This window comes from Apodemus sylvaticus, chromosome 3 (assembly GCF_947179515.1).
Source record: "Apodemus sylvaticus chromosome 3, mApoSyl1.1, whole genome shotgun sequence".
In the NCBI taxonomy this organism is placed as follows: domain Eukaryota; kingdom Metazoa; phylum Chordata; class Mammalia; order Rodentia; family Muridae; genus Apodemus; species Apodemus sylvaticus.
Window position 1 is genome coordinate 76,934,625 of NC_067474.1, and position 27,551 is coordinate 76,962,175.

The 27,551-nt window shown below is 41.4% G+C and overlaps 1 protein-coding gene across 1 annotated transcript in view; it reads left to right on the top strand.

Annotated features, from left to right (window-relative positions):
• The window catches only part of Pappa (pappalysin 1), a 229,098-nt gene that overhangs the window by 155,401 nt on the left and 46,146 nt on the right, over positions 1–27,551 (top strand). Inside the window, exons 11-15 of the mRNA XM_052176642.1 lie at positions 10,125–10,238; positions 11,177–11,312; positions 14,043–14,256; positions 22,204–22,372; positions 25,485–25,668. Coding sequence (XP_052032602.1) covers positions 10,125–10,238; positions 11,177–11,312; positions 14,043–14,256; positions 22,204–22,372; positions 25,485–25,668 — 817 coding nt within the window. The remainder of the gene's footprint in view (positions 1–10,124; positions 10,239–11,176; positions 11,313–14,042; positions 14,257–22,203; positions 22,373–25,484; positions 25,669–27,551) is intronic.

The window sequence follows — 27,551 nt, forward strand, 5'->3', positions numbered from 1 at the left end:
AACATTGTAGGGACAGTTCCCTGGGGAAAAAGAGGTGCTAATCAGTCCCAAGCAGAGACCCAAGGCTGGAAAACTTTCAGCGCCAAGTTCTTATTGAGAATTGTCTCCTAGGCAGAGCCTGCTAGATCTGCTGTTAGTTCCAGAACTTTAGAAAAGTAAAGGTAGCATCTCTCAGTCCAGCTTCTTTGCCTGATTGCCCACACCTTACATACAGTAAATCATCAGACTGAAAGAAAGGCAGCCTCCCCCTCCCCCTGCTCTCTATCTCTAAAGGCAGGCATCAAAGGGGAACTTGCTCAGCAGGCCTGGGGAAAGTGATAATTGTTTCTAATGGTCGGTGAAAGAAAGCCTCCTCCCCCTCCTTTTACCTCCCCTCATTGTTATTAGTGTGCAGGAAAGAGGTTGGAGGAAGGGATTGGCTCTCTCTCTCTCTCTCTCTCTCTCTCTCTGTGTGTGTGTGTGTGTGTGTGTGTGTGTGTTTTAAGTACATCTGTTAACCATTCTTTCAAGTTTTCATGTTGGGGGAAACTACCCTATGAAAGAAGGTCTATGATAAGCACTGGGAGGAGCCTGACTCAGGATGGAGAGTTTGAATTGCATTTGTTCAATGTGTATGTCGACTGACATAAGTCATGGAAAGTAATCTTGCCCCATGCTCATTCTGCTATTCTGCTAATACTTTCTCAATGCCTCCTTTGGGTTTGTATGATCTTAATACTGACAATGCATGGTTAAGACTTCATTCTTGCCCGTAATGAGCCAATGTTCAAGTTCAAGGTATATAGTTAGAGCCACCTCCTAGGTTAGTTCTGGCCAATTTGAGTATTTGTCCATCTGTTTTAGTTTAATTAGTGATGTCTGTCCTGGGAAAGGACTGAAAAGTAGCAATGATAACCCAGCTTCCCCTCTTCTAGTCTAGCAGGCTCATTGTACTATAGCTATCAGTCTACTCCTTATCGAGGAGATAAGAATGACTCTAATTCCTTTCTTTTGGGGTGTTTTTTAATAGTAAACAAAATAAAATATTCAAATAAGTTTATACTCATTGGATAAAGAGCTATCATCATATATCTCATTATATCAAACAACACGAGTTAGAGTGTGACTTCCCCCTGTCTGGAATGATCCAGATATCCTGATGCCTTCCTAATACTATATGGTCATTACCCACATCAACATCTTTGTGGGTAACATTGAATTAGGCCTATCTGAGCTCCTACATTGATTTTTACCACCTATTGGCCTTGGAAAAACCACATCAATTCAGTGATTGCCGCCTAATTAGCCAAGTTGGACTCTGGTGACAAAGTGGCCAGCCATTGTCCTTCAAGTGCATCCAGGGAGAAATCAAGGGGTGAGCAATAGACCACATTGTGGCTGTATGATGGCAAGCACATGGGGCAACCATGGTTGGGATGGCTCACCACAGGGAGGAAGGGAGAAGAATACACTAAATCATACAAGTTTTGTGTGATGAAACGAGTAGTGTCTTCCCCATACTTTAAAGGTCTTTATCTGTGAAATGGAAAGCCAAATGCTTATTTTCAACAGTTATTACTGCAGTGAAATGAGATTATATGATGGAGACCATCCTATATGCACATAATATTTAAAAGTTGATGCCCATTCCATCTGGCAGGGAGTATTGAGAAGGGAACACAGTGGTGTTTATTGCGGCAGGTTCATTTCACCTGAGCTGTGCTGTGTCCAGGCTTCCCTCACCCTTTATGACTGCAGCCCGGAGAACTGTCTCCTAGCAGTCTTTCCCTTTTGTATTCTTCAGGACCCTGAGATCTTGAGGTTTGATATATTAGGAGTATAGCTTATTTATGGAACAGCAAGCCTGAAGGTAAAGTATAATCTAGGGAGAGCTGTTGGGAAACAAGGGGCCAGGTTATAATTTTGGGTGCACACTTGTAGGCACACAAGTGTTGTTGGCAATGTATAATGCCATTACATCGTTATATCCTTCCTTCCTCTCCTCTGTCTTCTATGAAGCCTATCATAGGTGCCTCTGGATAGGACAAGGAAATTGGAAAAGATAGGTCTAAGGTTTGAGGTACATGTCTTCTCTCCTCTTATTGATAAGAGGGCCTAGAAAAATATAAAATCAAAATTCTATGGAAACCTCATAAAATCTGCCCGTGTAAGAAAATGCCAGAACTTTTGTCCTCCTGTTCTCCCCCCATCTCTATACAATTGTGTACATCGTGTGTGGGTAGAATATAAAGTGGATTTAAAAATCCTTTGAAAGCAAAACATTGCTAACTCCTTTAATTGAAAGCAGCCATCTGCAAATGTGGGGGATTGGGATGTGGGTGCTCGATGTAGCAATTGGCATACATGGAGTTAATGAGAGTCCCCAGGTCTTTCAGCCACAGACTGGTTCTGCACACAGGCACTGCCAGATACTTCTAGGATAGGTGCTGGTCCACAGAGTCCATAGAGTCCACACAGCCCACAGAGGTAATGGTATCCTCAAGCTCCTCCCACTATTTTCTCCTCCATAGAATAAGATAGATAGTATAAATATTTCTAAGGACATTCTCAGCCCAGATATCCAGGAGACTCCAGCTCTAAGTGATAAACTTCCCTAGGTCACTGGCAACATTCAGTCATAAACTCAGGAAGGGAAAAGAAAGAAAACAAAAATCAAAAAACATATCTCCAGGATGACTTTAATAAAACTCTGAACTTCTCTTGTGGTTGTCATTACTAGAAGAAAGAAGGTAACTGCAAATTAGCTGTTAGGCTTTGAATATCAGACACATGAGACATTTACGTCTCAGATGTTGACAGGATGGTCACTTGGTTTACCATGAGACTTTGTTTGCTTTAGTTAGATCCCTCTTCTATGACAGTCACTTGGAAGTGGTTGGGAAGCTAAAGCGGGCAGCTTGTCAAAGCCCTTAGGAAAGAAATTCCTCTAAGTCTTTCTTTAAGTGGCTAGGGTGAGGGTCAGAAAGTACTCAATTAAGTCAGTTCTGGGAAGAGACCTTTTTCTTTTCAATCCAGGCTCATTCTTTTGCTCACAGTACCATAGAACAGACCTGCAAAGACCTGCTTTGGTCTGTTGAGACAGCTTCTATTTCCTGAGTACCAGGAACAGGAGAAATTCTGAATGCATGTTCTATGTGGCTTGGGACTCAAGCTATATATCTGACAAAGATAGATTGATTCTCTCAATATAACCTCAAAAAGTGTTAGGCATAATCAAGTCCTCTTTAAGGCAGCATCTATGGTCTTAGTCTGGATTTGAGTCCTGGTTTTACCAAAAACTAGTTGTGACCTTAGGCAAAATGGTAGGATTTCAGGTTTCTTGTCTATAAAGTGGGTATACTTGTCAGTATCCACCTCCACCTCATATGATTCAGCATAAATAAAGGGTTTTGCTTGTTTGCATTGGTTTGGTTTCTTTTTTGTTTCTGCTAAGATTATGTCAGACTCACTAGCAACCCAGGCTTCCATTGAATTTACAAGCCTCAGGCCTTAGCCGACTGAATGATGGAATTACAATAATACAGCATTATGCTCAGATTTATAGTCTTTGAAAACATTCAAGACTTGGAATAGGTGTCTGTGTATGTCACTACTGCTGCTGTGGCCTTCTAGACTATCTATCATCTTCTGCATCTATTATTTCCTAGTACTAGGGAATAAACTGGGATTTATGTGACTATAAAATAAGTTATCATTCTCAACTTAGAAATCTTTAGACTTTATAAGACTCTTATGAGATGCTCTGAGTAACTATAATCTAACTAGACAGATGCTATAACAAAGCTATGTGCAAAGAGTTATGTGGACACAGAAGTGATAGCAATTAATTCTGGCTGTTGGGTGAACTCTCAGAAGAGGCTTGTTGTCTGAGACAGGTTTAAAAGTATGTGTAATATCACACAAAAGAAGCAATGCAGAGACAAGGAATAAGTCTGACTACAGACAGCATGCAGGGAGTTTCCCCATGATGTTTGGGGAAAATGAGTCTTCAACTTACAAGAAAGTATCACTGTGGACATAAGACTCCGGCTTGGTGGGTGAAGAAAAAGCAGCTGCTTGTGAACCTGCTTTCAAAGACCTTTATCAGCTACTTCTAGGAAAACTCCACCCACTGTGCATGGGGTAGCCCATAAGTAGCAGGTGATGTGATTAGTTGTTCTAGTTGAAATAGATGTGTGTGCATGAATCTAGAGTGAGTGAGGAAAAGATAGTGTTCAGCTATGCCCTTTTTTCCATCAAGGGAAGCTGAAGTTTGTGTCAAACCCAAGCAACAGCTGTGTTGTTTTTCTATTAAACTCCAGGGCATAAAGTCAAAGGAATCAGTGTATGTATCCCACCCAGCTCTACATTCTAGTGAGCATGTGGTCTTGAAGGCATCGTTCATTGCCTCAGTGCCTCCATTTCTTCATGGTAAATATTGGATAAGGATTCCAGCCTTGTGAGGAAGAAATGGGACCCTGGTTGGAAAGGATTACTGTGGACATCTGTAAGCCTCTAGGGCTCGTAGCAGTCATTCACTGAAACCACTATATTCTAAAGATGAAGAAACTGCCTGTTTGAGAACTGTCTAGTTCATAGTTGTCCGGCTGGATGTTGTCCAGGGAGCTAATTGACTAAACACATTTGATTAAGAGTGAAAGGTTATGCTAAAGAGTAGAGTATCTTAAAAGGCCATGAGCAGGAAAGAGTGCAGCTGACCTGTGCTGAGCTTCCTATAGCAGGGGATGGTGAGAGCCTCAGCATTCCTGTCTGCTGTGCTTATCACACTATTTTAGAAAAAGAAGCTAAAGTCTCACTGAAGTTTTCTTTATACTAACATGAAAATCATGAGGACCTAGAATACTAGGGAGGATCATGGTTCACTTGTATTGATGGTAGCAGTGTTTTCTCCTTCTTAAAAGATAATAACATTCTAATATATATATATATATATATATATATATATCTCGCATGTTTTATATATCCCTTTATGGGCGTGTAGGTTGTTACAACATTTCATCCATTAGAAATAATGCTTCAGTGAACATAGGAATGAGAACTATGAAACAACTAAACTCCAAAGAAGGGCTACTTTATCTCTCTCTGAAAACATAAGGCCCAGATGCTACCAGGCTCTCTAGAAGATTCTTACTATCTTCTGAAACATCGTGAAAGATGGAAGACAAGGGAACAAGTCTTCTTCATACTAATGGGACAGGAATCAATGACAACCACAATTATCAGACTTAACTCTGTAAATTAGAATATCAGAGGAAGAATAGAATGGCTCCTCAATAGACTTCAAAGTTGTTAAAATTGAGTTGGGCAAGGGATATTGAGAAAAACTGAGGAGTACATAGATCCAGTCACCCTGGAGAAAGAGGTGGGATGGTGACAATGAGTGAGACAGAAGTCCTAGGGTGGTGGTAGAGAGAATTTAAGTGTCCATGAAGATGTGGAATGTATGTGTACCCCAACAATTTATTCACTAAAATCTTCATTGGTAAATCTTTGTATAGTTTTACTTGCCTTTTTTGGGGAAGGAACCAGAAAGGTGCCTGGATAAAAAGAAAACATTATCATAACATCAGTGTTCAACCTTATGCTACCGGAAGGCTCTGTGTTGTTCAGCACAGGTGAGCCTGACATGCCTGTATCTCTGCATCTTCAGTTTAGGCTGCTGAACAGGTAAATTTGTGTCATGCCCATAAAAGCAGGGGACCCTTAAGAATTGGAGTCTTCCTTTCTCGCCACCTCCCCAGGAACATAAAAGATTTCAAGATCAACTGAGAGCCTTGGGCAAAATTCAACTGTTTTTGTTTGTTCCTTTCTGATTTACTTTGACTGTCCTGATTGGAATTAGAGCCAGTCTGAAAGAAACACACAACTAAATAGGAAAACAAGAGAACAAAATAACAACACCATGTTCCACTAAGAACCTGTCTAGTCCTGATAAAACTGAAGAGATAAGAGGAAATCACAGTTAAGTAATAAGAAGGTTTTGTTCATGTTGGCCAGTTCTCTGAGCACGGATGCTTTAGATGCAGAGATAAGACCCCCAGCTCTGAGCTCAGAGTTCTGCTCCACCACACTCTGGGGAGACAGGCAGCTAAGAATGCAAGGAGAGTGCATTCCAAATGATACATGTCGAATTGCTGGCCAGGCTTTCAAATGCCATAGATAGTTTATGCAAAGTCTCACACTGTTCTAAGTCACGGCACAGATTACAGGCTGCACTGCCTAAGCCTAGTCCCAGTTATTTTGAGAAAAACAAAGAAGCTGAAAATGTCTCCTAGACTGTGAAAGTGGCTGGGTTTTATCCTCAGCCTCTGGGACTAATTCTGGACAAGGGGATAGGTGATTCTTGGCACCTTTGCACTTTCTAAAAATCTCCTGTGATATTTAAGAAACCAATATTGCTTTCCCAGGTCCTACTGGTTCTCAGACACAGTGGGAAAGTTTAGTAATTGATGGTTTTAACACTGTTTGATAATTATAAAACAATCAAATAAGTTTCTTAGATGAAATGTTATAAGGCAGTCAAAGACAAAAGGTTCACTCAGTTAGTATTAGGTTGACACCCAGGCCAACAGCAAGGCATTGAGAATCATGGGGACACATCTTTGTTTTGATGGCTAATCCAATAGTCAAATGCACAAGATCCAGTGAATTCCATAAAGGCAGGACCTACTTCTATTTTCTCCCTCTTGGTTTTGAGCCAACATTCACTAGAAGTAAGTCTACTTATCTAAAGTCTGCTACTGAACTTTCTGGGTGATATTTGATGATTGTTAATGTTGTGTAAGAGGTTTATTCTCCTCTGATATTTCCAGAATGAATTGATGAGAATAGGAATATTAGGGGAAACTGAGTGCAGTGTATACATGGATTTCTGCATTTTCTTTACAACCTCAAATATGAACTTATTCCATGATTTTCATTAAGAGATAGAAGCATTTCATGTTTGCCACTGTCAGTTATAGTGCAAGATGTGTTTTGTCTGAACATTGCTTAGTGTATCATTTCTGTAAATGGAATAGAGGCTTGACATTGTCTTTTTAAATTTGTTCTTATATTTTGTTATTTTGTTCCTTGATATTTACACACACACACACACACACACACACACACACACACACAATGTATTCTGATTACTCTTAACCCACCCTCTCTTATCTCCCTCCTGCCACTGCCCACTGTCCCTACTTCCTATCTACTCATGTCTTACATCTATCTTTGGTTTTGTGATCCTGAATTTAACCAGGGCTGACTATATGACTATATCTATGAAGCATTTGAACTATCCATTGGTACATGGTGGTTCCGCCAGTGGAGTATGTTACCTGAATGCAAGGACGATCCTTATCTCAGAACTTATCAGTGTACAATATATTATCAAAGAGCAGTAAAGACCAAGGAGCTCCTCTTCCATCCAAAATGAACTGTTGACAGGCCTAGTCATGCATACATTCAGTGCCAGTATCCAAAGCTGCTGAGACTTCATAATTGAAGATGGCAGTTTGCAGCCATTCACTCTGTCTTGGGGCCTTACATTTTTTTCTACCTCCATTTCTGCACGTTCCCTGAGTCTTAGGGGTTATGTGGTATAAATGTCTTCTTTAGAGATGAACAATCAAGCAAAGACTTGACATTTTCTAAAAGCCTCTAGAAGCTATAACTATTCCAAGACATGATGGAGAGAGGGACACTGGAAATTGAGCATTTGTATAGGTGGGATTCTTGGCATATTAAAAGAAGGCTTTGATGATGCTCTGGTAAAGAAAGGTTAGATTTTTTTCAGAAGAACCTGACTTAGTCCAGTTCTCTGGAGACAATGTACTAAAGCACATTGTTAAAGGGAGTTTATACTGGTGGTTTTATATCTATTTTCCATGGCTTTATAAGCTAATTTTTTTTTTAATTAATTTTTTTTATTATTCGATATAATTTATTTACATTTCAAATGATTTCCCCTTTTCTAGCCCCCCCACTCCCCGAAAGTCCCGCAAGCCCCCTTCTCTTCCCCTGTCCTCCCACCCACCCCTTCCCACTTCCCCGTTCTGGTTTTGCTGAATACTGTTTCACTGAGTCTTTCCAGAACCAGGGGCCACTCCTCCTTTCTTCTTGTACCTCATTTGATGTGTGGATTATGTTTTGGGTATTCCAGTTTTCTAGGTTAATATCCACTTATTAGTGAGTATAAGCTAATATTTTGGGGATTGTATTCATTGGATTTGAAAAAAAATGAACATCTATGCTATGTAATCCATGCTGGCTTTGAACCTTTTGCCTCAACAGGTTCTACTTCGGTTTTCTAACTAGCTATGATTACAAGTGTATACTTCTAAGCATGGCATAGAGAATTTTATTTTCCTTTGAATTCATAATCTAAATGAAACAATATAAACTGAAGCAGTGATGTCTGTCAAGCATATGCATCACATGGCAAGTGTACACACTACCTGGATTGATACTTGTGTGGATCTAGTCTTGCTTGCTTCTTTCTTATTTCTGTAAAATAATCCACTGCAGATAAGATTGAACACATTTTCCTCTCCTTCTTTGATACCATTGCAACTGCCACCTTAGAAATCAATGCATGCTTTCTCTCGATATGTGCAACCCAGTATAACGTCTGGCCATGTACAGAGATTTTAATGCGTGCTTTTAACAAACTTGTTATACAGTGAGCTTAGACACTTATGCATCATTATCTTTTCCACTAATTGTTGCCATTGATACATGTTGTTGTCATCTAATTCACCACTAGTCTTTCAATTTGATTGCTCTGGGTGCATATGAATCTAGTTAATTCATTTTAATATTCTATTGCTCTGTGTAATTCAACTATATGAATATTTCCCACTTTGTACCCTGTTCCCAAGAGATGAACACAAAGACTATCTTCAGTTTTGTGGTACCATATATGTATATGCATATGGACATATATTAAAGAACTGGACATATTTGATTATTAAGAACTATTCATTTTGCTCTTTGTTTTATTTATTTATTATGTTTATGGGGTCCAGTCTGATTGACTTTCTATTGTCTTGCTGTTCATTCATTCTCACAGCTTTTAAGATCTTCTGAACTTTCTAAGTCAACTTCTCAAATAATTAGACTATGACCTGGAGGTGTAAAATAGCAGGCCCAAGTGCACACAGAAGTTCTGTGAGAGGAGTCACATTGCAGATCAGAGGAAAAGTGTTAATTCAGGATAATCTTCTGCCAAACATCTGGCCAATCTCAACAGTTCCAATGTTCTTCCCTTTCCCCCACACTGAACGTTGGTCAGTTTACAGTTGCACACATGTGAGGGATTACTAGATTGATATTTGCATGGTGTGTCTGCTGTCCACCTTAGTTTTATGTGCATTTGTTCCCTAGTGCTTGATCAGTAGTTTTTTTAGTACATAGCATTTGAATGAATCAGATGACTCAGTAAATGGAATGACAATTGGATACGTAAGAAACCCCACTAATTGAAAAAAATCTGCCCGTGTATGCATTCTTCTTGATAACTGTAACACTTTAGGATTAGCATTATTGAGAGAAAGACACCAGTGGGAGTATAGGAAGAGGAAGGAGGGAGATGGAGAGGAAGGGTTCCGTGGAACTGATTTTTCTTGATTGCACAGAAACCAGAGCTCACACTCTCAATACTTTCCGAACAATGTGCATCTCTGAGCACATTTTTCAGAGTCGCTTATGATACTCCACATGACTTTGAGAATTCAGTAAAACCAAGCTCATAGCTTTCCTTATTGTAGCTTTCCTCGAGCTTTCTGATTACAAGGTAACTTATGATAACTTAGTACTTCTCTGTTTTCTTTTGAGCCTTCCCTTCTATGTCTTTCTGCCTACAATGCTTTTCATGATCAGATTCAAAGTCAACTCCTTCAAGATTTGTTCCCACGAGTATGCCCCTGTCACTTTGCAGCTGAAATATGTCATATATCCTTTGCTTTCTATAATTGGAAATTTTATCAACAATAGAGTGTGAGTTTCTCAGGCAGATTCAATCTATTCACTCCTGCTTTCTCCGCCATTACCAACCAAGCACATGGATGGTAAAGGTTTATTAGCTTTAACTGAATTCTCAGCACCCTTGAAATATTATGTTTTCCTCCATCTTTTGCCAGGTGTGTCGAACCAAGGTGATAGATCTCAGTGAAGGCATTTCACAGCATGCTTGGTATCCTTGCACCATTAATTACCCATACTACCAGCTGCCTCAGACCACGTTCTGGCTCCAGGTAAGCCCTAATCTTGAGAGGTATGTTGTATAGGTCTTACCTCAAGGAAGTAGTGACTGCGATGATGGTTTTTTTCTTGAGATGATCTTTCCACTCTTCAAGACTATAGATTTGTAAAGACAGGAATCCAAAACTTATTCATGGGATGCTTGCTGCAACCAAATGCCATAAATGTTCATAAAATGCCTCCTTCAATGCTTATATTGCAAAGAATTTGAAGTCTTCCTATTATTTTTATTCAAAGCTTTAAAAAATAATCCTTTCCCCAGTGGAGTCTATACTGACCCACAGAAAGAAGTGAACATTTGACTCTTTTTAGCTCAGTATATGCTTGGTCACTTGCTAGACAGCAACCTTCCCATGACATTTCACATCTTTGTGTGGCTTCATCTTCTTGGCTAGAGATTGTGAATTGTGTTTACTTTTATTTATGTATCACTAACATATTTTAAGCCCCATGGTTCACAAAATTTCCAGGACCGTGCCTTATTTGGCTTTATCATGTTGGGATCTAGTAGACAGAATAGTGGGGATAAGTGACAGGTAATAAACCTGCAGTGTGTTTGGTGTCCATGTGTAATTTCACTATGTACTACCCTTGTGCTACACACTATATTCTCTTTGTCTTAATAGAACTTCACAGTGACCCTCTGAGCCATTTTCTTTAATCAACTATTTGAAAATGAAGAAACAGTTAGGCTCAGAATGTTCCAGGCATCTACCAGTATCACACACACACAAAAAAGCAGAGGCAGAGCTGAGTCTGGATAAAGGTTTCTGGCTTAGGCTCTCCACTGGGATCCTCTGTCTCCTCCTTTCCCAGTGAAAGAACTGGTTGAAACAAAGCAAGACTCCTTTTTGCTCCACTCTAATGTGATTGTTTTTTCTACCATGTGGCCAAGTAAGTGACTGACTCTCTCATGTCTTCTCTATTTCAGACATATTTTTCTCAGCCAATGGTCGCCGCGGCTGTTATTATCCACCTGGTGACTGATGGGACCTACTATGGGGACCAAAAGCAAGAGACCATTAGTGTGCAGTTGCTTGATACCAAAGATCAAAGCCACGATCTAGGCAAGCATATTTGGCTTAGTTCACCCTTGGATCTCTCCCATTTAAAAAAGATCTTCTCCTTCCTCTTCCTTTCTCTGCCTCTTTTCTATTTGGAGTTCTGGTTGTCTTAATCAACAGTTCTTGGTGTATCCAGACAAACACAAATTTGGCAAATATGAAGATAAGGATTCAGTGACAAATTTTGAATTTCATTGGCTTGCCTTTTCACATACCTTTAAACTTAGGCATTTACAGAATCCTCAAAAGATTCTGGGAAGGACACTGAGCAAGCCCATTTCCCTGCCATATGTTATCATCTGAAATTCATTGCAAGGCACTGGGAGACCACTGGACACAAAGTAAACCAGGACTGAGAGAAGCCAGATTTTAAAATCATATCTCTAACAGATGTCTCTGAAAATCTCAATAATGGTTGTATATTTGGTGTATTTTCCAGGGGATATACATGTGGAAACAGATATTAGAAAACTTTCAATTATTTTTGGGGTTTGAGAATTAAGTGAGAAGGCAGGTCCTCCCTACTGGGGGCAAGGGCATGAGGGGTATTCACTTATCCTGTGGGTATCTCTACACACATCTGGGCAGACAGAGTATAACAACTTGTATAGGTTAGAAGGAAATATAGTTCAACATAACTCATTCTACACTGTTGGTTCAATCTTCTAGTGTCTGGCACCAAGCACTTTATTAAGGCAAATTTAAGTACCATACAATTTGGATATAAAGCTTTCCTGGAGTAACATAATCCCCTCTGCACAATTGCATGGACTCTTCCCTTAAATAAGTGTTACTTCTTACATGGAGATGGGTTCCGGAGATGGGCTGCATGTACTATTTTGTGGGTCAAGGAGAAGATGTGCTGTGACCTCAGTTATATAGATAACATAGAAGTCATTTAGGTTATTGGCCGTCTCTGGTCCTGGCTGTGGGAGTTTTCAGGAGTCAGGTATGATCTGACCTCACAGATGGCACAAGGCTCACCTAGGAACATGTTCCACATCTTTTCTTTTGAACAGACAACACTGCACTGTGAGGTCGAGGACTTTTGTCCTCCCAACACTGTACCACCTGAGCACATTCATTTTTGTCTTGATATCAACAGAGGAGTGATTCTAAAATTAAGTCTCAAAATTTGAATCCCCTATTGATTGTTAACTCACCTTGAAACTGTGAACAATTTTATTGATATCAGAGTACCCTGCTCAAAGCCTGGCACTTTTGGATGGCATTGAGAGATGTACCATATGATTAGGTACATTAGAGACATTACCTGTCACTTATGTGACTCTTCCGAGTATGGAACTTGGCACTAGCCACGTCCTATTCTCATTAAGAATATTGTTACACACTGTTATCACCATCTACCCTAGAGAACTTTGGGGTATTTACTGCAAGTGCTTAGAATTCTCGGTGAGACGTGGAGCTGGTACATCCAAGCTGTGTGCACATTATTGTGTAGGAGAAGCCCTGTCAAAACTCTGCAGAAGCAAGCAGACAAAGGGTCAGTTCAGGGTCAAATGAAAGCCAAAGAAGCAAGAAGAACTTTGCTGTTGTGTTTATATGTTTGTTTATTTTGTAGTTTTAAAGACAAAGGGAAAACATATCTTGAAGAAAGAGAAAGAAAAATCCCTTAGGACTTCTCTGGATTCCTGGGAAGTTTCCCAAACTTACAAGCAAATATTTTCATAGTTATCCTGGCACTGCAAAGGGTGAAGAGCAGACAGTGGAAATGTCAGGCTCGCCAAAAGCTCCCTGGATCACATTGTTGTTATCTAAGGTTCCCTGTCCCTCCCCATCCGATCGCCCTGTTCTCTGTCTACTGAGTAGAGGCTTAGTGTCACTGACAGTAGAAAGCAGAAAAAGAACACCTGATCGCCCAGGGCTTCCTCCTCCCATAAGGAGAACTCTCCCATCTACCAGCACACGGTCAAGCCCACATTACTCTTACAATATAGAAATGAAGGTTTAAGAACTTGCTAGAATTCCATCACCAGCAAGTAGCTAAACACTGAAGCCTGCTTTTGACCTCCTGACTCTATCCCACCTGCCAAATCTACTCCTTACTCTGGAATCCATGAGTCTTTTCTCTGTGCTACCATCCCTCCCTTCCTAAACCTGAGAAAGGAACAACAAAACAGGAGAGACTCATCTGAGACAAATTTGGGCTCTACTTGTATTTTGCGCTGCAACCGTGCTGTGCTTGTCTGTGCACCCCAGTTTTCATCTTTGAAGATTGGGCAGAGATCCTCCCCACCCAGTGTTGGTCACAGGCCTACTGATGGGCCAGCAGTGGGCTTTTGACGCTGGGAAGGGCTTGCTCTTACAAATTATTTCTCCCATCTTTATGAGAGCCCAGACAAGCAGCATGAACCCCCCCCCCCCCAAAAAAAAGGCTCAAACCTTCAAGTCCTGCTGAAGCAACGTGGGAGGGAGGGAGAGCATAGACGCTGGCTGAGGGTGGCCGTTTGGGGGAGGGAGAGACTGTGGGCTTTAGGTGAAGGAAAGCTTAGAGGCCAGGGAGGCAGGGGGATTGGAAAGATTTGGATGCAAGAAAAAAAAGGGAGACAAAGAAACTTTCAATCAAACTCAAAATCCTCACTGGCCGCCCAATGGTGCTTTTGTGGAGTGACATGAAAGGGTCTTGGGGCTTCGGGGAAGAGCCCGTTGGGGAGGGCGTGACTGGCCTTGAGTAATGAGCCTGGCCCCTGGGCCCTCTGTCTCCCCTGACAGGCCTCCATGTCCTGAGCTGCAGGAACAATCCCCTGATTATCCCTGTGGTCCATGACCTCAGCAAGCCCTTCTACCACAGCCAGGCGGTACATGTGAGCTTCAGTTCGCCCCTGGTCGCCATCTCGGGGGTGGCCCTCCGCTCCTTCGACAACTTTGACCCTGTCACCCTGAGCAGCTGCCAGAGAGGAGAGACCTACAGCCCTGCTGAGCAGAGGTAAGCGACCAGGGCCTCCTCACCCTGATCATTCATAGTAAATGGGGACAGAGGGTCTGAACAGCCACTGCTGCTGCTGCTGCTTCAATTCTGCCTGTTTCTCCAGTCTCCATTCTCTGACTTCTGGGTCAGCATGTCCTTCAAGATCTTGAAGACCAAACGTCTTTGAATGTTGGAGTGAACTACTAGAAACTAGAAAGGTACCCTCCTTTCACCCGCCCTGCAGCTACCAAGTTGATGACAGGATACAAAGTGAACTAGAAATAGCAATTTTCTGCACCAGGCTGCAATATCCCCATCTGAACAAAGACAGGGCAGGTATATCAACTCTTGGTTCTGAGCGTTCTATTTTGATGATGGAGACACGATCCTCCTCAGTTGCGGATGCTGTGACTATGGTTTGCTTCATTCCAGTTCACTGTATATTTTAATGAGTGAAACTCCCGTATCTTCTGCAGGCCTAGCCCCTGATATTCCCCCCCCCCCCCCCGCCCCGAGATGGAGTTTGTGTTTTCAGTGCAGCACATCAATTAGTGCCTTTGGTATCTGGTATCTGGTAATGTTGCTCAGCTTTTGCCATGAAAAGACAGCATTTATTTGGAAGAATGAGTTTGGGGAATATGCTGATCTTGGGGTTTAATCTCCACACTATTGAACCTCAGACACATATCCTAGCATGAGTCATGCCACTTTTCAGTCTTAGTTTCCTATTTAGGAAGATGTAGATGATGACTTCTACCCATAGGGATAATTGTGAGGCTCAAGTACTACTCTGTATGTGAAGATGACCTTGCAAGAGGTCACTGTGCAAAGTTAATGTATCATTGAGGACTATTAACAACGGTTACCTTCCAACCACAATGCCAGTGCCTCTGTGTTCAGAAATCTGTCTATTTCTCTTCAAAGTCAGAAGTGGAAGATATCTCAGAGATGATCTAAGGAAAAGAATAGATTCAAACTTAGTGTCACCATCTAGGATTGTGGGGCCCTGTAAAGGGACATGGTCTAGTGTGCTGAGTGTTCCTCGTGTTTGTTTAATAAGATCCAGAGGGAGAATTGGTATGTTGGTGGCCTCTGCAGAATGAAGTCCTCTACATGGCCATTTATCCCTGCTCTGTACACCTGGGGGCAGAGAAAGGGAAGAGAACTGGTGATGGGAGGAGGACATTAGCCTTTCCCACGCCCCTGCTCTCACAGAGGACACAAAAGGTGGTTGCAAAATCCACATTGTTTTGCACCCACAGTCTCCAGCTTCTGTTGTGCAAAGTGTGTCGCAATCACTGTGATGGGAGAGCTCCTGAAATATGCCTCATTGTCATATTCCATCCCAACAGCACTTCTCTATCCCCAGCTCTCTAGCCTCAATAAAAGTAAGTTAACTCTGAACCCAGGAAAACCATGTCGATGGAAAATGCAAATCCATCAGATGTATCCCACAATGTGTTCCCATCTTTAGCTACTTCTCTGTACCATCCAAAAACTGACCAAAGCCAGCACTGACTTTTTGTGGCTCTTAACTGATGATTCCTATGTGCTGGGCAAACCGTGTTTAAGCTTTGAAACAAATAGGTCGATATATGACCACACAGTTCTTTAGTGGTAGAGAAACAAGGATATGGGACAAAGCATCATCCTGTCTGTTTCATGTGACTGTGGACTGTAGTCACCCTTACTTCTCTGAGCCTCCATGTCTCTTTAAGAGATGTGGATGAATAGTATATTTTCTGCAGCTCCTTCCAGGTTTCACAGCCTGCAATTTCAAGAGCTAGGAAAAGTAAAATGAGAGAGGAAGGAATTAACTCTTAAGCCTATGATAAGGGCATTACATTATTTCATCATCATACCTGGTTTGGGACAGTATGACTGAGAGAAAGAGCCAGTGAGTCCATGAAGAGTAGGCAGTAAGAGGGACAACCCCTGCCCAATGCATCAAGGACATGATTGAGAGAAAAGGAATCTTCAGGACTTGTCATGCATGAGCATGCACCCTTCTTTGGATAAGGGATGCGGAAGCAGCCGGGAAGGCTTTGGCTTACTGGAGCCTGCATTTGGATCAGGCTGCACAGAGGGCTGAGGTTGCAAAGCTGCAGGATACTTCTGAATACCCCAGTGGGGAAAGGACAGCAGCTGTTCTGGGGAGCTGCAGAGGCATTGACAAAAACAGGCTGGACTCTACAATCATGCAAATGTAGTAAAAACAACCCAGAAGACAAGAAAAAGTAAGATAAGCAACAATGTGTACAAAGGCCTGGGATATGGTCCTTCATTCTTGAAATTGGCAAATCAGAGAGGTCAATGTCAATGGTTTTTACAGCAGAGACTCCAGTTGGCTCTTCTTAGACCAGTCCACTTTATTCTAGGCTGTTTTCCTGGCAGGAAAAGTTTATTTTCCCTCTCTTCCAGACACTTTTCTCTCCTTCCTCCAGCTCTTCCTCTTCTCCCTCCCACTTTCTTCTACAGAGAACCCTATGAGATCCAGTGAGCTACCTTGAGAGAAGTGGTGCTACACCAAAATCAATCTAGATAGTAGTGTTTTCTGACCTGGATTCAAAGGTTCCTAGTACCTGGACACTATTTTGTGTGGATTCAGAGCCCTCCTCCACCAATAGGATCAGATTTCAAGTTAGAGGTCCAGTTGTGGAATTCAGCTCTACCTACTTAGAGAATGATGCACAAATGAGAAATCATAGTGGTAGAGTGGAAAGCTAAAAGGCTTTAAGGAGAAAGACTGTAGTCATGACAAGAGGCCCCAGTGTCTGTCTCTACATAGTCCATCTCCTTTTCCTTTTCTTTCCCCTTTTACACTGTTTATACACACACACACACACACACACACACACACACACATCCATCATCCATCCATCCATTAACCATCTGTCCATCCATCCATCCATCCATCCATCAATCTACTCTGTGGTTCTTAATAAAAATCAAACACTATATTATAAATTTCAGTAGACTAGGTATTTAAACAGTTATTTTCACTTCTCCCCTTTCCCTTCCTCTCTCCTTTCTTCCCCTTCATTCCCTCCTACCTTCGTCCTACCTCTTTTATTTTCCTATTCTCTTCCTCTACCTCAAACTTTTCCCCTTCTAAATACTAGCACCTCTCTAGAGGTAATGCTCATACCTAATTTTTAAAAGGATCTTTGCTAGATACAAGTTCTTCATGTGACTCTGATGAACTCTTTTCAGTTGGAGATAAAAAGACCTAAGATGGAGACAAACACTCTTGGAGTATACACTTCTAGGACCCCAAGTGCCTCATGCAGTACCCAGAATTTATGTATAGCATTTCAAGCTCATGTTGAAGGTACTCCTGGTCACGTGGAGCTATATAATAAGTCAGATAAACTGAAATCCACAGGCCTCTGTTTACAGGGAAACCAGACTAAAGGAAAGAAGCACTGATTCTGTAGCCACATACTGGCCAGGGGGCAGCCACCAATTCACCTTGAGTTTCAGGAGTTAGAACACTGATCTTGCATCTCTTACTCTTCATTGGTGTTTATATCCTACCACCATGAAGCAATGGGTTGTAAATGTTTCATTATCACTTTCCCTTGACCCCCATTTCTGGGCAGGAAAAAGAGGCTAACTTTTTTCTGTTTCTCCCAAATGACCTAAAAAGTTGGTGCCCAGGTTTCCCATTTCCTCTCATTTTCCAGTTTTGACCATATGGCCATCCATCTGTTGTTCTGATGGTGGTGACTGCTATTTAATGGCATAATTGTAGCTAAGCAGAAGGCCATAGGAGTTAAGAAAGGACTTAAAGAGCTGAGCCAGAAGAAAAGTCCTTTCCAGCCCTTCAGTACCAGCTTTGTCCTGGCTGGTAGATTTGCCTAGGTGTCAGTCATTAGGTGTTGGATTTCCATGTCAGTTCTCTATAAGATTGCTGAGGTATCACAAATGGTTCTGCCCTCATAAAGATCTTGAACTTGTAAGTAAATAGAGACAGGGGAGTATGGGCACATGTACACACACACACACACACACACACACACACACACACACACAGAGAGAGAGAGAGAGAGAGAGAGAGAGAGAGAGAGAGAGAGAGAGAGAGAGAGAGAATCCCTTTTGCCTCAGTGTGAGAACTTGGTACGTTTGCTTTTTCTAGCCACCCAGAACCATATTCTTTCTTCAGAGAACTAACTTTCTTTTGTTCCTTCTTTTTTTATTGACTGTTCATCACTTGTGTTGAATTCCCCTCTTAAAATCAGAGCCTTTTGTTTCATATTCCTTGGTTTTGGATCTTAGAAATGAATCACAGCTGTATTGGGGTGGGGTATGTGAGACATTCAGTCATCATTCTTCTTCAGTGTATGCATACAACCTTTTCTAGATAGTGGGATAGAACTGGAAAGAACAAGACCTCAGGGAATATAGTGACAGATGCCTATTGGAACTCTGTTCAGGTTAAAGTGCCCTTCAGCAAGCATCTCCAAATGAGTATTCTCAAATGGGAATAATATCTTTACTTCAAGGAGTCCCTGCGCAGTTGCCAAGAAGGTGTTATACTGCGAGTCAGTGGCTAATGCCTGGCATTTCTTACTTCATTTCCTCTTTTTTCTTTCTTCTTTGCAAGACTACAAGCCAGGTTCAGACTGATATATTGAAAACCAAAGGATGCTTTGGAAGTCCAAAGTGCATTCTAAGAAAATATTGGTTCTAAGAATTTCCCCATAATAGAAGGGATATTAGATTTTGAAAAATAATCTCCCTTTAGGCCATTCTGAACATCATCATAGTGCATCAGAAGATTCAGTGTTCTGATAAGGTCTAGAATGTTTCTCAATATGTGGCTCACGAACACTTTTAGTGGCAAACTACTTTTTCACAGGAGTTGCCTGAGACCAACAGAAAACATTAATATTTATTATTCATAACAGTAGCAAATTATAGTTACGAAGGAGCAATGAAAATAATGCCATGGTTGGGGATCATTGCAACATGTGGAACTATATTCAAGGGTCACACTATCAGGAAGGTTGAGGACACTATTCTGGAATAAACGAATCTCACTGATATCATTAGTACACTCCTACCCATTCTTGTCTAAGCACAGAACCATTTAATAAGGAAGTTCCCAAAAGCAGAAAGAGAGAGTACAGAAAAGCCATCTTGTCATGGAGTCCCAGAGCTTCAAAGGCATTTATTCTGTATTAATGTTCCCAGTTTACAAGTACACAAGGCTCCATCCCATCATGGTTCTACATACCTCCTCTCCACCTTGCCTCGATCCCCGTGTCCCAAAACTTTGTAAAGTTCATCTCCACATTTCATCCAGTTCCTACATAGAATTTCTCTTCCTCATAGGCCCATCCATTAAAATGAATCCTGATCCTCCCACCAAAACAACGGCTTGTTATAATTTCTCTTTGATTTTAATGTCCTTACTGTATGTATCACGGTCTGCAGTTGTGTCAGTACTTGAGTACATGTACTTCCTCTCCAATACACAGGGTGATAGGCACCTGATGATAGGTACCTAACAGTACCATACCCAGTGAGATGCCATGATGGCATCTATTAAGTGGATGAATGGATGGCAGTTCGTTTGGTGACAACTCCAAATTTGAGAGGCAAATCAGGCTACTGCTGCAGTTGTCTGGATTAGGAGTCCAGGGTGTTGCACAGCCTTTCACATAGAACACATGATAAATTATTGAGCTGTACCTTGAGCTTAAACTTTCCTCACTCCTACACTGTTTCACTCTTCGAAATTAAGCATTGCAGTTTTTCATACTCCACTAAAGAAATGTGGTATGCACAGAGCAGGGAACAGGTTGTGGTTCTCCTTTAAACACCCCAGGATGCTTTCCTTCTGAATGCTGATAGGATGAAAAGGGACCTTCTGAGAGTGCAGAGTCCAAATGTCTAAATGATCAGGCAGAGGTCAGAAAGACAACTTGGGAGCTCCCAGCTTACAGAGTAAGCTGTTTAGTTCATGTGGCTCTTTTCTCTCCCAGCACTTGGACAATGTGAGCAGCGCAATGCTTATTGTCAAAGCACATATGCTGACTCCACAGTCACAGCCTCTCCCAGGTCTCTGCATCGGTCCAGCATGATGTTGCCCTAATAGCTCAACAGGGGATACACAATGCCAACTTGTTCAAAAGTTTGTAGGAAGGGGAGGAGACAACCAAGCTACATTAAGAGAGTCTGAGCCCCATATGAAATGATTGTCCTTGTGTGGCTATTTTAAAAACTAGATTTGCTCATGAAATGTTTTGTAGGTTGTTACTTCCTCAAAAATCTCCTGCTTTGTTCCTCACTAGGTAAGCTGGGTAGTTGAGAAGATGAGTATGCAAATCCTCTACTCCCTCCTATAACCAAAATACTGGTGAGGAGGAGAACAGACATCATGAAGGTTCAGAAGATGAAGGTTCAGCATCTTGCTTATGAAGATGCTCCTGGCCCAATTTTTTTTTAGATGAAAAAAAAAAAAACCATGAAAACAAATGCCAGGCATAGTAGTACATGCATTCAATTGCAGCACTTGGGAGGCAAAGGAAGATGAATCTCTGTGGTTTGAGGCCAGACTGGAGTACATAGTGAACTCAAGGGAAATGAAAGCTACAGAGAGAGACCCTGCATTGACCCTCCCACCCCCCACACTTAAAACAAACAAACAAATACATACCAGGAAAACCAAAGACTTGAGGATCTGAATGCAAATCTAGCCACCTATATAGCCCTATAACCTAAAAGCAAGGTTTTATTTAGGATGGACATAGAGAAAGGTTTATTCAGTAGCTTTTGCTGCTGAAAACAATATTTCAACTACTATAAAAGTTTCAAGCCATTGAAGGTACTATGACCAGTTGCTTCTCTCTCTTTAGTCAACATCTGGGTTCAGGCCATATTTCTTCATAATGCAAAGTATAAGAGGCATTATTCCAATCCACAGTGATGTTCCTATCCACAGTTCAGAACCTAGGGTAAAGCTAGCTATGAAGCCATTAGGGTCGCACAGAGGAGTGGGAATGTAAACAAGTAATTTATTCTTGCCAGGCTCTAATCTTTTCAACTGTAAACTAAAATAACACTTAGTTCATAAGGTTATTGCAATGATAAAGTGAGCTTGTTTAGATACGCTCTCTGTGATTAATTACTAATGTTCTTGAGTGCCTGGGTACCTATAGCTTAATGGGAAAGGTTATCAAATCACAAAGGGGATTATGTCAATTTTACTTGTATCCTCAAAGATTAGTAAACTTTTAGATGCCTGGTAGGTACCTACATCCTGGACTTGAGTGGGAGGCAACAGTATGAAAGACAAGAAGGCAAAATGTCTGTGATGGAACTTATCTAGAGATATAAAGGGATGCCTCCTATAGAATTAACTCTGACTTGAAGACTGTGCAGAACTCAGATTGGCTAAACAGTGAAGAGAGCAGCCAGAGCAAAATATAAGGCATGGTTTCTGTACATTTTCCTCCAGGATTCGCAAGTTACATTACAGTTCTGAAAGATGCTCCCTGCCATTGTCACTGGGCCTCATGGCTCTGTGAAGTGGGGTAAACTCACAGGTACATTGAGGTGCCAATAAAAAACATATTTGCCCAAGTCACACAATTTCTAGGCAACAAATACAGCAGGCTGTCGTTTAACATTAGCTACTGTTGATTGAGGCTTAGAATGTGTTGGAGATTTGGCTACATGTGTTTTATAAATTTTCTGATCCAATCCTCCCCATGACTCTTGGAAGTCAGCATTCGGAGAAGCGTTCAAGTGAAAGGATTTGAATCCAGGATTGTCAGCCCCCATGTCTTGTGTTCTTCATAAGCCAAAACTTTGACTAGCAGAATCGCTTTTGCCTGACTCAGTACTCTTTCTTCTCTTCAGGGCTCGCTTCCTGGAATTTGGGAAGAGGCCTTCTAACTGGAGTAGAGTTGGCTTGTGAGGAAAATCCTCTTCACCTTCTTATTTCTTCCTCTCCAGCTGTGTGCATTTTGCCTGTGAAGCCACGGACTGCCCAGAATTGGCTGTGGAGAATGCATCTCTCAATTGTTCCAGCAGCCACCGTTACCACGGTGCCCAGTGCACTGTGAGCTGCCAGACAGGTTATGTGCTGCAGATACAGCGGGATGATGAGCTAATCAAGAGCCAGGTTTGTGGATTCAGAGAGAAGAGCTTTTTTGCAGTCAGGGAAGGCTGGCAGGTGTAACATGTCTTCTCTACAGAATCCCCAGCATTGGAAACACTGTTACCACAGAAAACAAATAAATACAACTCTCTCCTTCCTCTTCCTTACTCTTTCTATCCATTTCCCTCTCTTTCCATCTATTTCTCAGATATATGTATACACACAACACAATATACATATATGCATATGTATAAGTATACACACACACACAACACAACACACACACACACACACACACGCTTGCATGTAGGTTTACTGCAATGAATGGATCAATCACAAGCTAACAAACAAATCAGCTGGAACTCTCTAAGAAGAGGGCTTCTGTTCAAGAAACATTACAAGCAGCATATGTCAGTATTGTTACAGAGGAAACAGATCTATGATCTAGGAATAAGATCATATTGGAATGTGATGCTGACCCTCAAAGTTCTGTATAAATGGAATGAGTCGTTTTAAGTACATGGGTGTTCTCAGTCTATGAATGTCTTTTCATTCTTTCATTCATTCATTCACTCATTCATTCATTTCAAAGCAGGAGTTCATCATAAATCAGAGAATGTGCTGGGTCCTGGAGAAAGAGAGTCCTTAAGAGTGATCTGTTCCACTCCTCCACTGCTGGTGGGGTTGCAAATTGGTACAACCACTCTGGAAAGCAGTCTGGCGGTTCCTCCGAAAACTGGGCACCTCACTTCCAGAAGATCCTGCTATACCACTCCTGGGCATATACCCAGAGGATTCCCCACCATGTAATAAGGATACATGCTCTACTATGTTCATAGCAGCCCTATTTATAATTGCCAGATGCTGGAAAGAACCCAGGTATCCCTCAACAGAAGAGTGGATACAAAAAATGTGGTATATCTACACAATGGAGTACTATTCAGCCATTAGAAACAATGAATTCATGAAATTCTTAGGCAAATGGATGGAGCTAGAGAACATCATACTAAGTGAGGTAACCCAGACTCAAAAGGTGAATCATGGTATGCACTCACTAATAAGTGGTTATTAACCTAGAAAACTGGAATACCCAAAACATAATCCACACATCAAATGAGATACAAGAAGAAAGCAGGAGTGGTCCCTGGTTCTGGAAAGACTCAGTGAAACAGTATTTGGCAAAACCAGAACGGGGAATTGGGAAGGGGTGGGAGGGAGGACAGGGGAAGAGAAGGGGGCTTACGGGACTTTCGGGGAGTGGGGGGGGGGGGGCTAGAAAAGGGGAAATCATTTGAAATGTAAATAAATTATATCAAATAAAAAAAAAAAAAAAAAAAAAAAAAAAAAAAAAAAAAAAAAAAAAAAAGAGTGATCTGTTCCGTAGTGACTAGCAGAAAGTGTGGAGACAGAGACAGACATACAAGGTTTTATAAGAATCGGAGTCGGGGGAGGGAGGTTGCTTAAGGAAAATGCCCTGGAGGAAGTGTCATAAGAACTGAGAAATGGTTTGATGGGCAAAGGTGTGTCTGCAGGACACAGGCTAGAAACGTGTGCTCTGGTACTGGCACAGGAGTGTATGTAGAAACCTGCTAGTTCTGTAAGTGTACCACATGTGGAAACTGGGTTTTCTTTTTTGAAAATCATGCAAGTCATGAGGCAGGAGGGTCAAACAGAGTCCACAGGTGCCAGATCCTGCCAGTTTAGTTGGGAAGTTTGAAGTTGTTATAGCAGCAAGAATCAGTGGAAGGTCATGGCATGATTAAATCCTGATAAAGAAAGGCCTCATTTGGCTGCCCACGTGGGGGTGCCATGGAATGTAAGCGGTGAGACAGACAGCACACAGAACCCAGGGAAAGTTATCGATGGAAGCCTTGTAAGTTGGGATATGTCCTGCATGAAACTGTTGGTAGTGTGTAGAGATAATTTACACCAAAACCTGGCTTTAGTCTGATGTTGCTCTGGGAGTCTCAGGTCCAAAGGGACAAGTGAGCGGGACAAGTTTAACAGTCCCAACTTTTGAGAATTCCAGAGCTGACTCTAGATGCAGCTTTTCCACAGCCCCACCAGTAGACCAGGAGACTATTTGTGCTGCTACCACACAGGGGTATATTTGTGTAGAGCTTCTGGGCTGGCTTCTCTTAGACACCTACTTCCGTGTGTCAGACATGGCAGGTCTCAACTCCTATGGAAACAATTAGGCTGACTTGGCAGCGAAAGACCTCTGCTCCCTTTGATGTGTGCTTAGGAGAGGAAAATGTCCTTTGCTTTTAAAAATCCCAAATCAACATTTGGCCTTCTCAACCCCCAGGGGTTTGGCTGCTTCCTCTCTGAATGGAAGACTCTGGGCTGCCAATGACAGGTCTTCTCTTGGCCTTATAGTGTGGCCTCACCCTTCCACCTACACAACTTTGCCATTTTCTAGTTTGGTTTAAATCAGCCAGACAGTTCCCTGTTCCAAAATGTGTTTCTTTTTGATGTATTTTTTTCTTGATTATTCAAATGTTTTTTTTTCCTCTGGATCCACCAAATTCCAGAATAGGCAGTAACATATAGTGTTTCCTTGTTATCACCAGAATAGGCAGAAACATATAGTGTTTCATGTTATCAGTGGGAGACTAAGAGAGAGAACCTTCCCATGGAAAGTCAAGTCTCCTATACCTAAAGGCACTACCTAACTTAGTACCAAGGATCTACTATCTATCTCTAAGCAAACTCTTTGAAGAATAGATACCAAGATCAGCCTCTGATATCCTTCTATTTAATGTCTTTTAGAGTCAAGTTTATAAAAAGCAGTCTTGCTCTGGGAGGTCTCTGATCATCAAGACCCTTATCATATGATGATCTACGTGGAATACATTATAGATTGCATTTCTTACCACGTTATTTGGGTCGTATTCATGCTTAGCTTTTCTCTTCGTGGGTAACCTGAGATTGCTTATAAAATATTTCTAGGCTTCCATTTCTGCTTCATCTAATGGGGATTAAAGTATCTAATCTATACAGTTGAGTTATTAAAAATGACTTTGAGTCAAACACTAAGAATGGATTAGCTCTTTCCTAGGTAAGACTCTGATGTACTGCCTCATATAGGAACACCCATCTGATCCCCATCATTGTATCTTTCTCTACCTCTCAGGTAAGGCCAAGCATCACAGTGACATGTACAGAGGGCAAATGGAACAAGCAGGTGGCATGTGAGCCGGTGGACTGTGGTATCCCAGATCACCATCACGTCTATGCTGCCTCCTTCTCCTGTCCAGAGGGTACCACCTTTGGTAGAAGATGTTCTTTTCAGTGTCGTCACCCTGCTCAGCTGAAAGGTATTCTGAGTTCTTTATCTCAATCTGGACTCCATCATCTCTGAGAACTTGGTGGCTGTTTCCCAGACTCCTGAGTCTCAGGCACCATCAGATAGATGGAATTGTGTCTGTTCCTGGTTTCTTTTTACCATTTATAGTCATGTAATCCATCTTGTTGTACAGCCAAAAATTAAAACATGTGTATAATAATTTATCTGTATAAAAATAGACATGAATACCCCTTTAAGATTTTGAAAATCTTATAAGAAGATGGTGATGAAGGGGAACAAAAGGGGTTAAATTTTGAACTGATATATCTAGTTTACTGTGGATGATTAAGAACCACCACAGTTTGTGAGGTGTTACTAGTCTTTCAATTTTCCAAAGGAAGAATCCAATTATTGGGAATTAAAGAACTAACCTAAGTTTGCCATATTAGTGATAGAGACCAAGCTGTAACCCAGTTCTGACTTTGCCCAATGTCAACTATACTCTTTACAAAGAGATACTGAGTGTGGAGAAAAGCAGATGTAGCCAGCAAACATCCACATCTCCTACTCTGAGCAATAGCAATATGAAGGTGAAGAAGAGCTAGTCTGGTAGGCTGAAGAAGAGGCTATATTTTGGAAATGGGTGAGAAACTGGCCTGGAGGCACATGGCATATTTCCAGAAATGAAAATCTTAAAATAGGTCTCAGAGCCCATCCAGAACAACTAGAAATACCAAAGACCCAAAGTACATCAAGGAAAGGAGGGGACATTACAGAACTCACTAGCAGTAATTTTTGTTCAAGTTTTGGAGACCGTAAGGGTTCTATCCTCCACAAAATTTGATAGCAGAAGCATATTTCTCGAATATCAACAACAATATCTAACTTCCGATGGTGGTGGTGCACACGCCTTTAATCCCAGCACTTGGGAGGCAGAGGCAGGCGGATCTCTGAGTTCGAGGCCAGCCTGGTCTATAGAGTGAGTTCCAGGTCAGCCAGGGCTACACAGAGAAACCCTGTCTCAAACAAAACAAAACAAAACAAAAAAACAATATCTAACTTCATCATAGAGTCTCATATTTTGGCTTATCATGCCAGAGTGTGCATGAGGAGTTTTGTTGAGTGTGGGAACTTTGGAAGTATGTCCCTGAATTCTCTTAATAGGTGATAAACTACTGTGTATGGCTGAGATTTAAGTACTGTGGATAGTGTCAAGAGTCTCACCAGCTTTTCAAAGGAAGATTAACCCCAAAGGTTATATGACCTCACAGCCTTTGTAGGCAATGGTATGTGGTCAGAAGCTAGTGAAATGACTTTTACTAACAAAAGTATTGTTATGACTTGTACTAACAAAAGATAACAAAAAGTATTGATTGGGTGCCTAAATGTTGTTATGGAAAAGGAATACAGGAATATAAGATCTAAATTTAATTATAAACTGAGCCTTAAGAAAAGCAGAAAGTGCTTCTGGGCTTCATCCCATAGCTCTTCCTCATTTTCTATCAATGATGATTTGAATAAGATAGATATAGAATTTTCATTTGAGATACTATGATGATTAAAATTAAAGAGGGAAGTAAAAGAATGAAACTATGAAGGGGTTGTTCTGAGGAGTTGCAACCACAGGTTAAAAACCCCTGATAGAATCTAAGCAATCCAATGCCATTACGTGGCTCTGTCTGTCAATAAGATGTAGGGTATATTAAGTACAAGAAAATCATACCTCTCTTAATTAGAAGCCCATGCAAAAAGAAGTCAAATAAATTAACATTTATTATTAAAGCTCTCAGTATGGCAAATCCTTAAACAAATCTTTCTGCCACTGTTTGTGTGACTTTGCATGAAGGGAATGGACATGGCTATAGAAAGGTGGTTTCAGGGGAGCCCTCGTTTTGACATGTGTTGATTCCTATT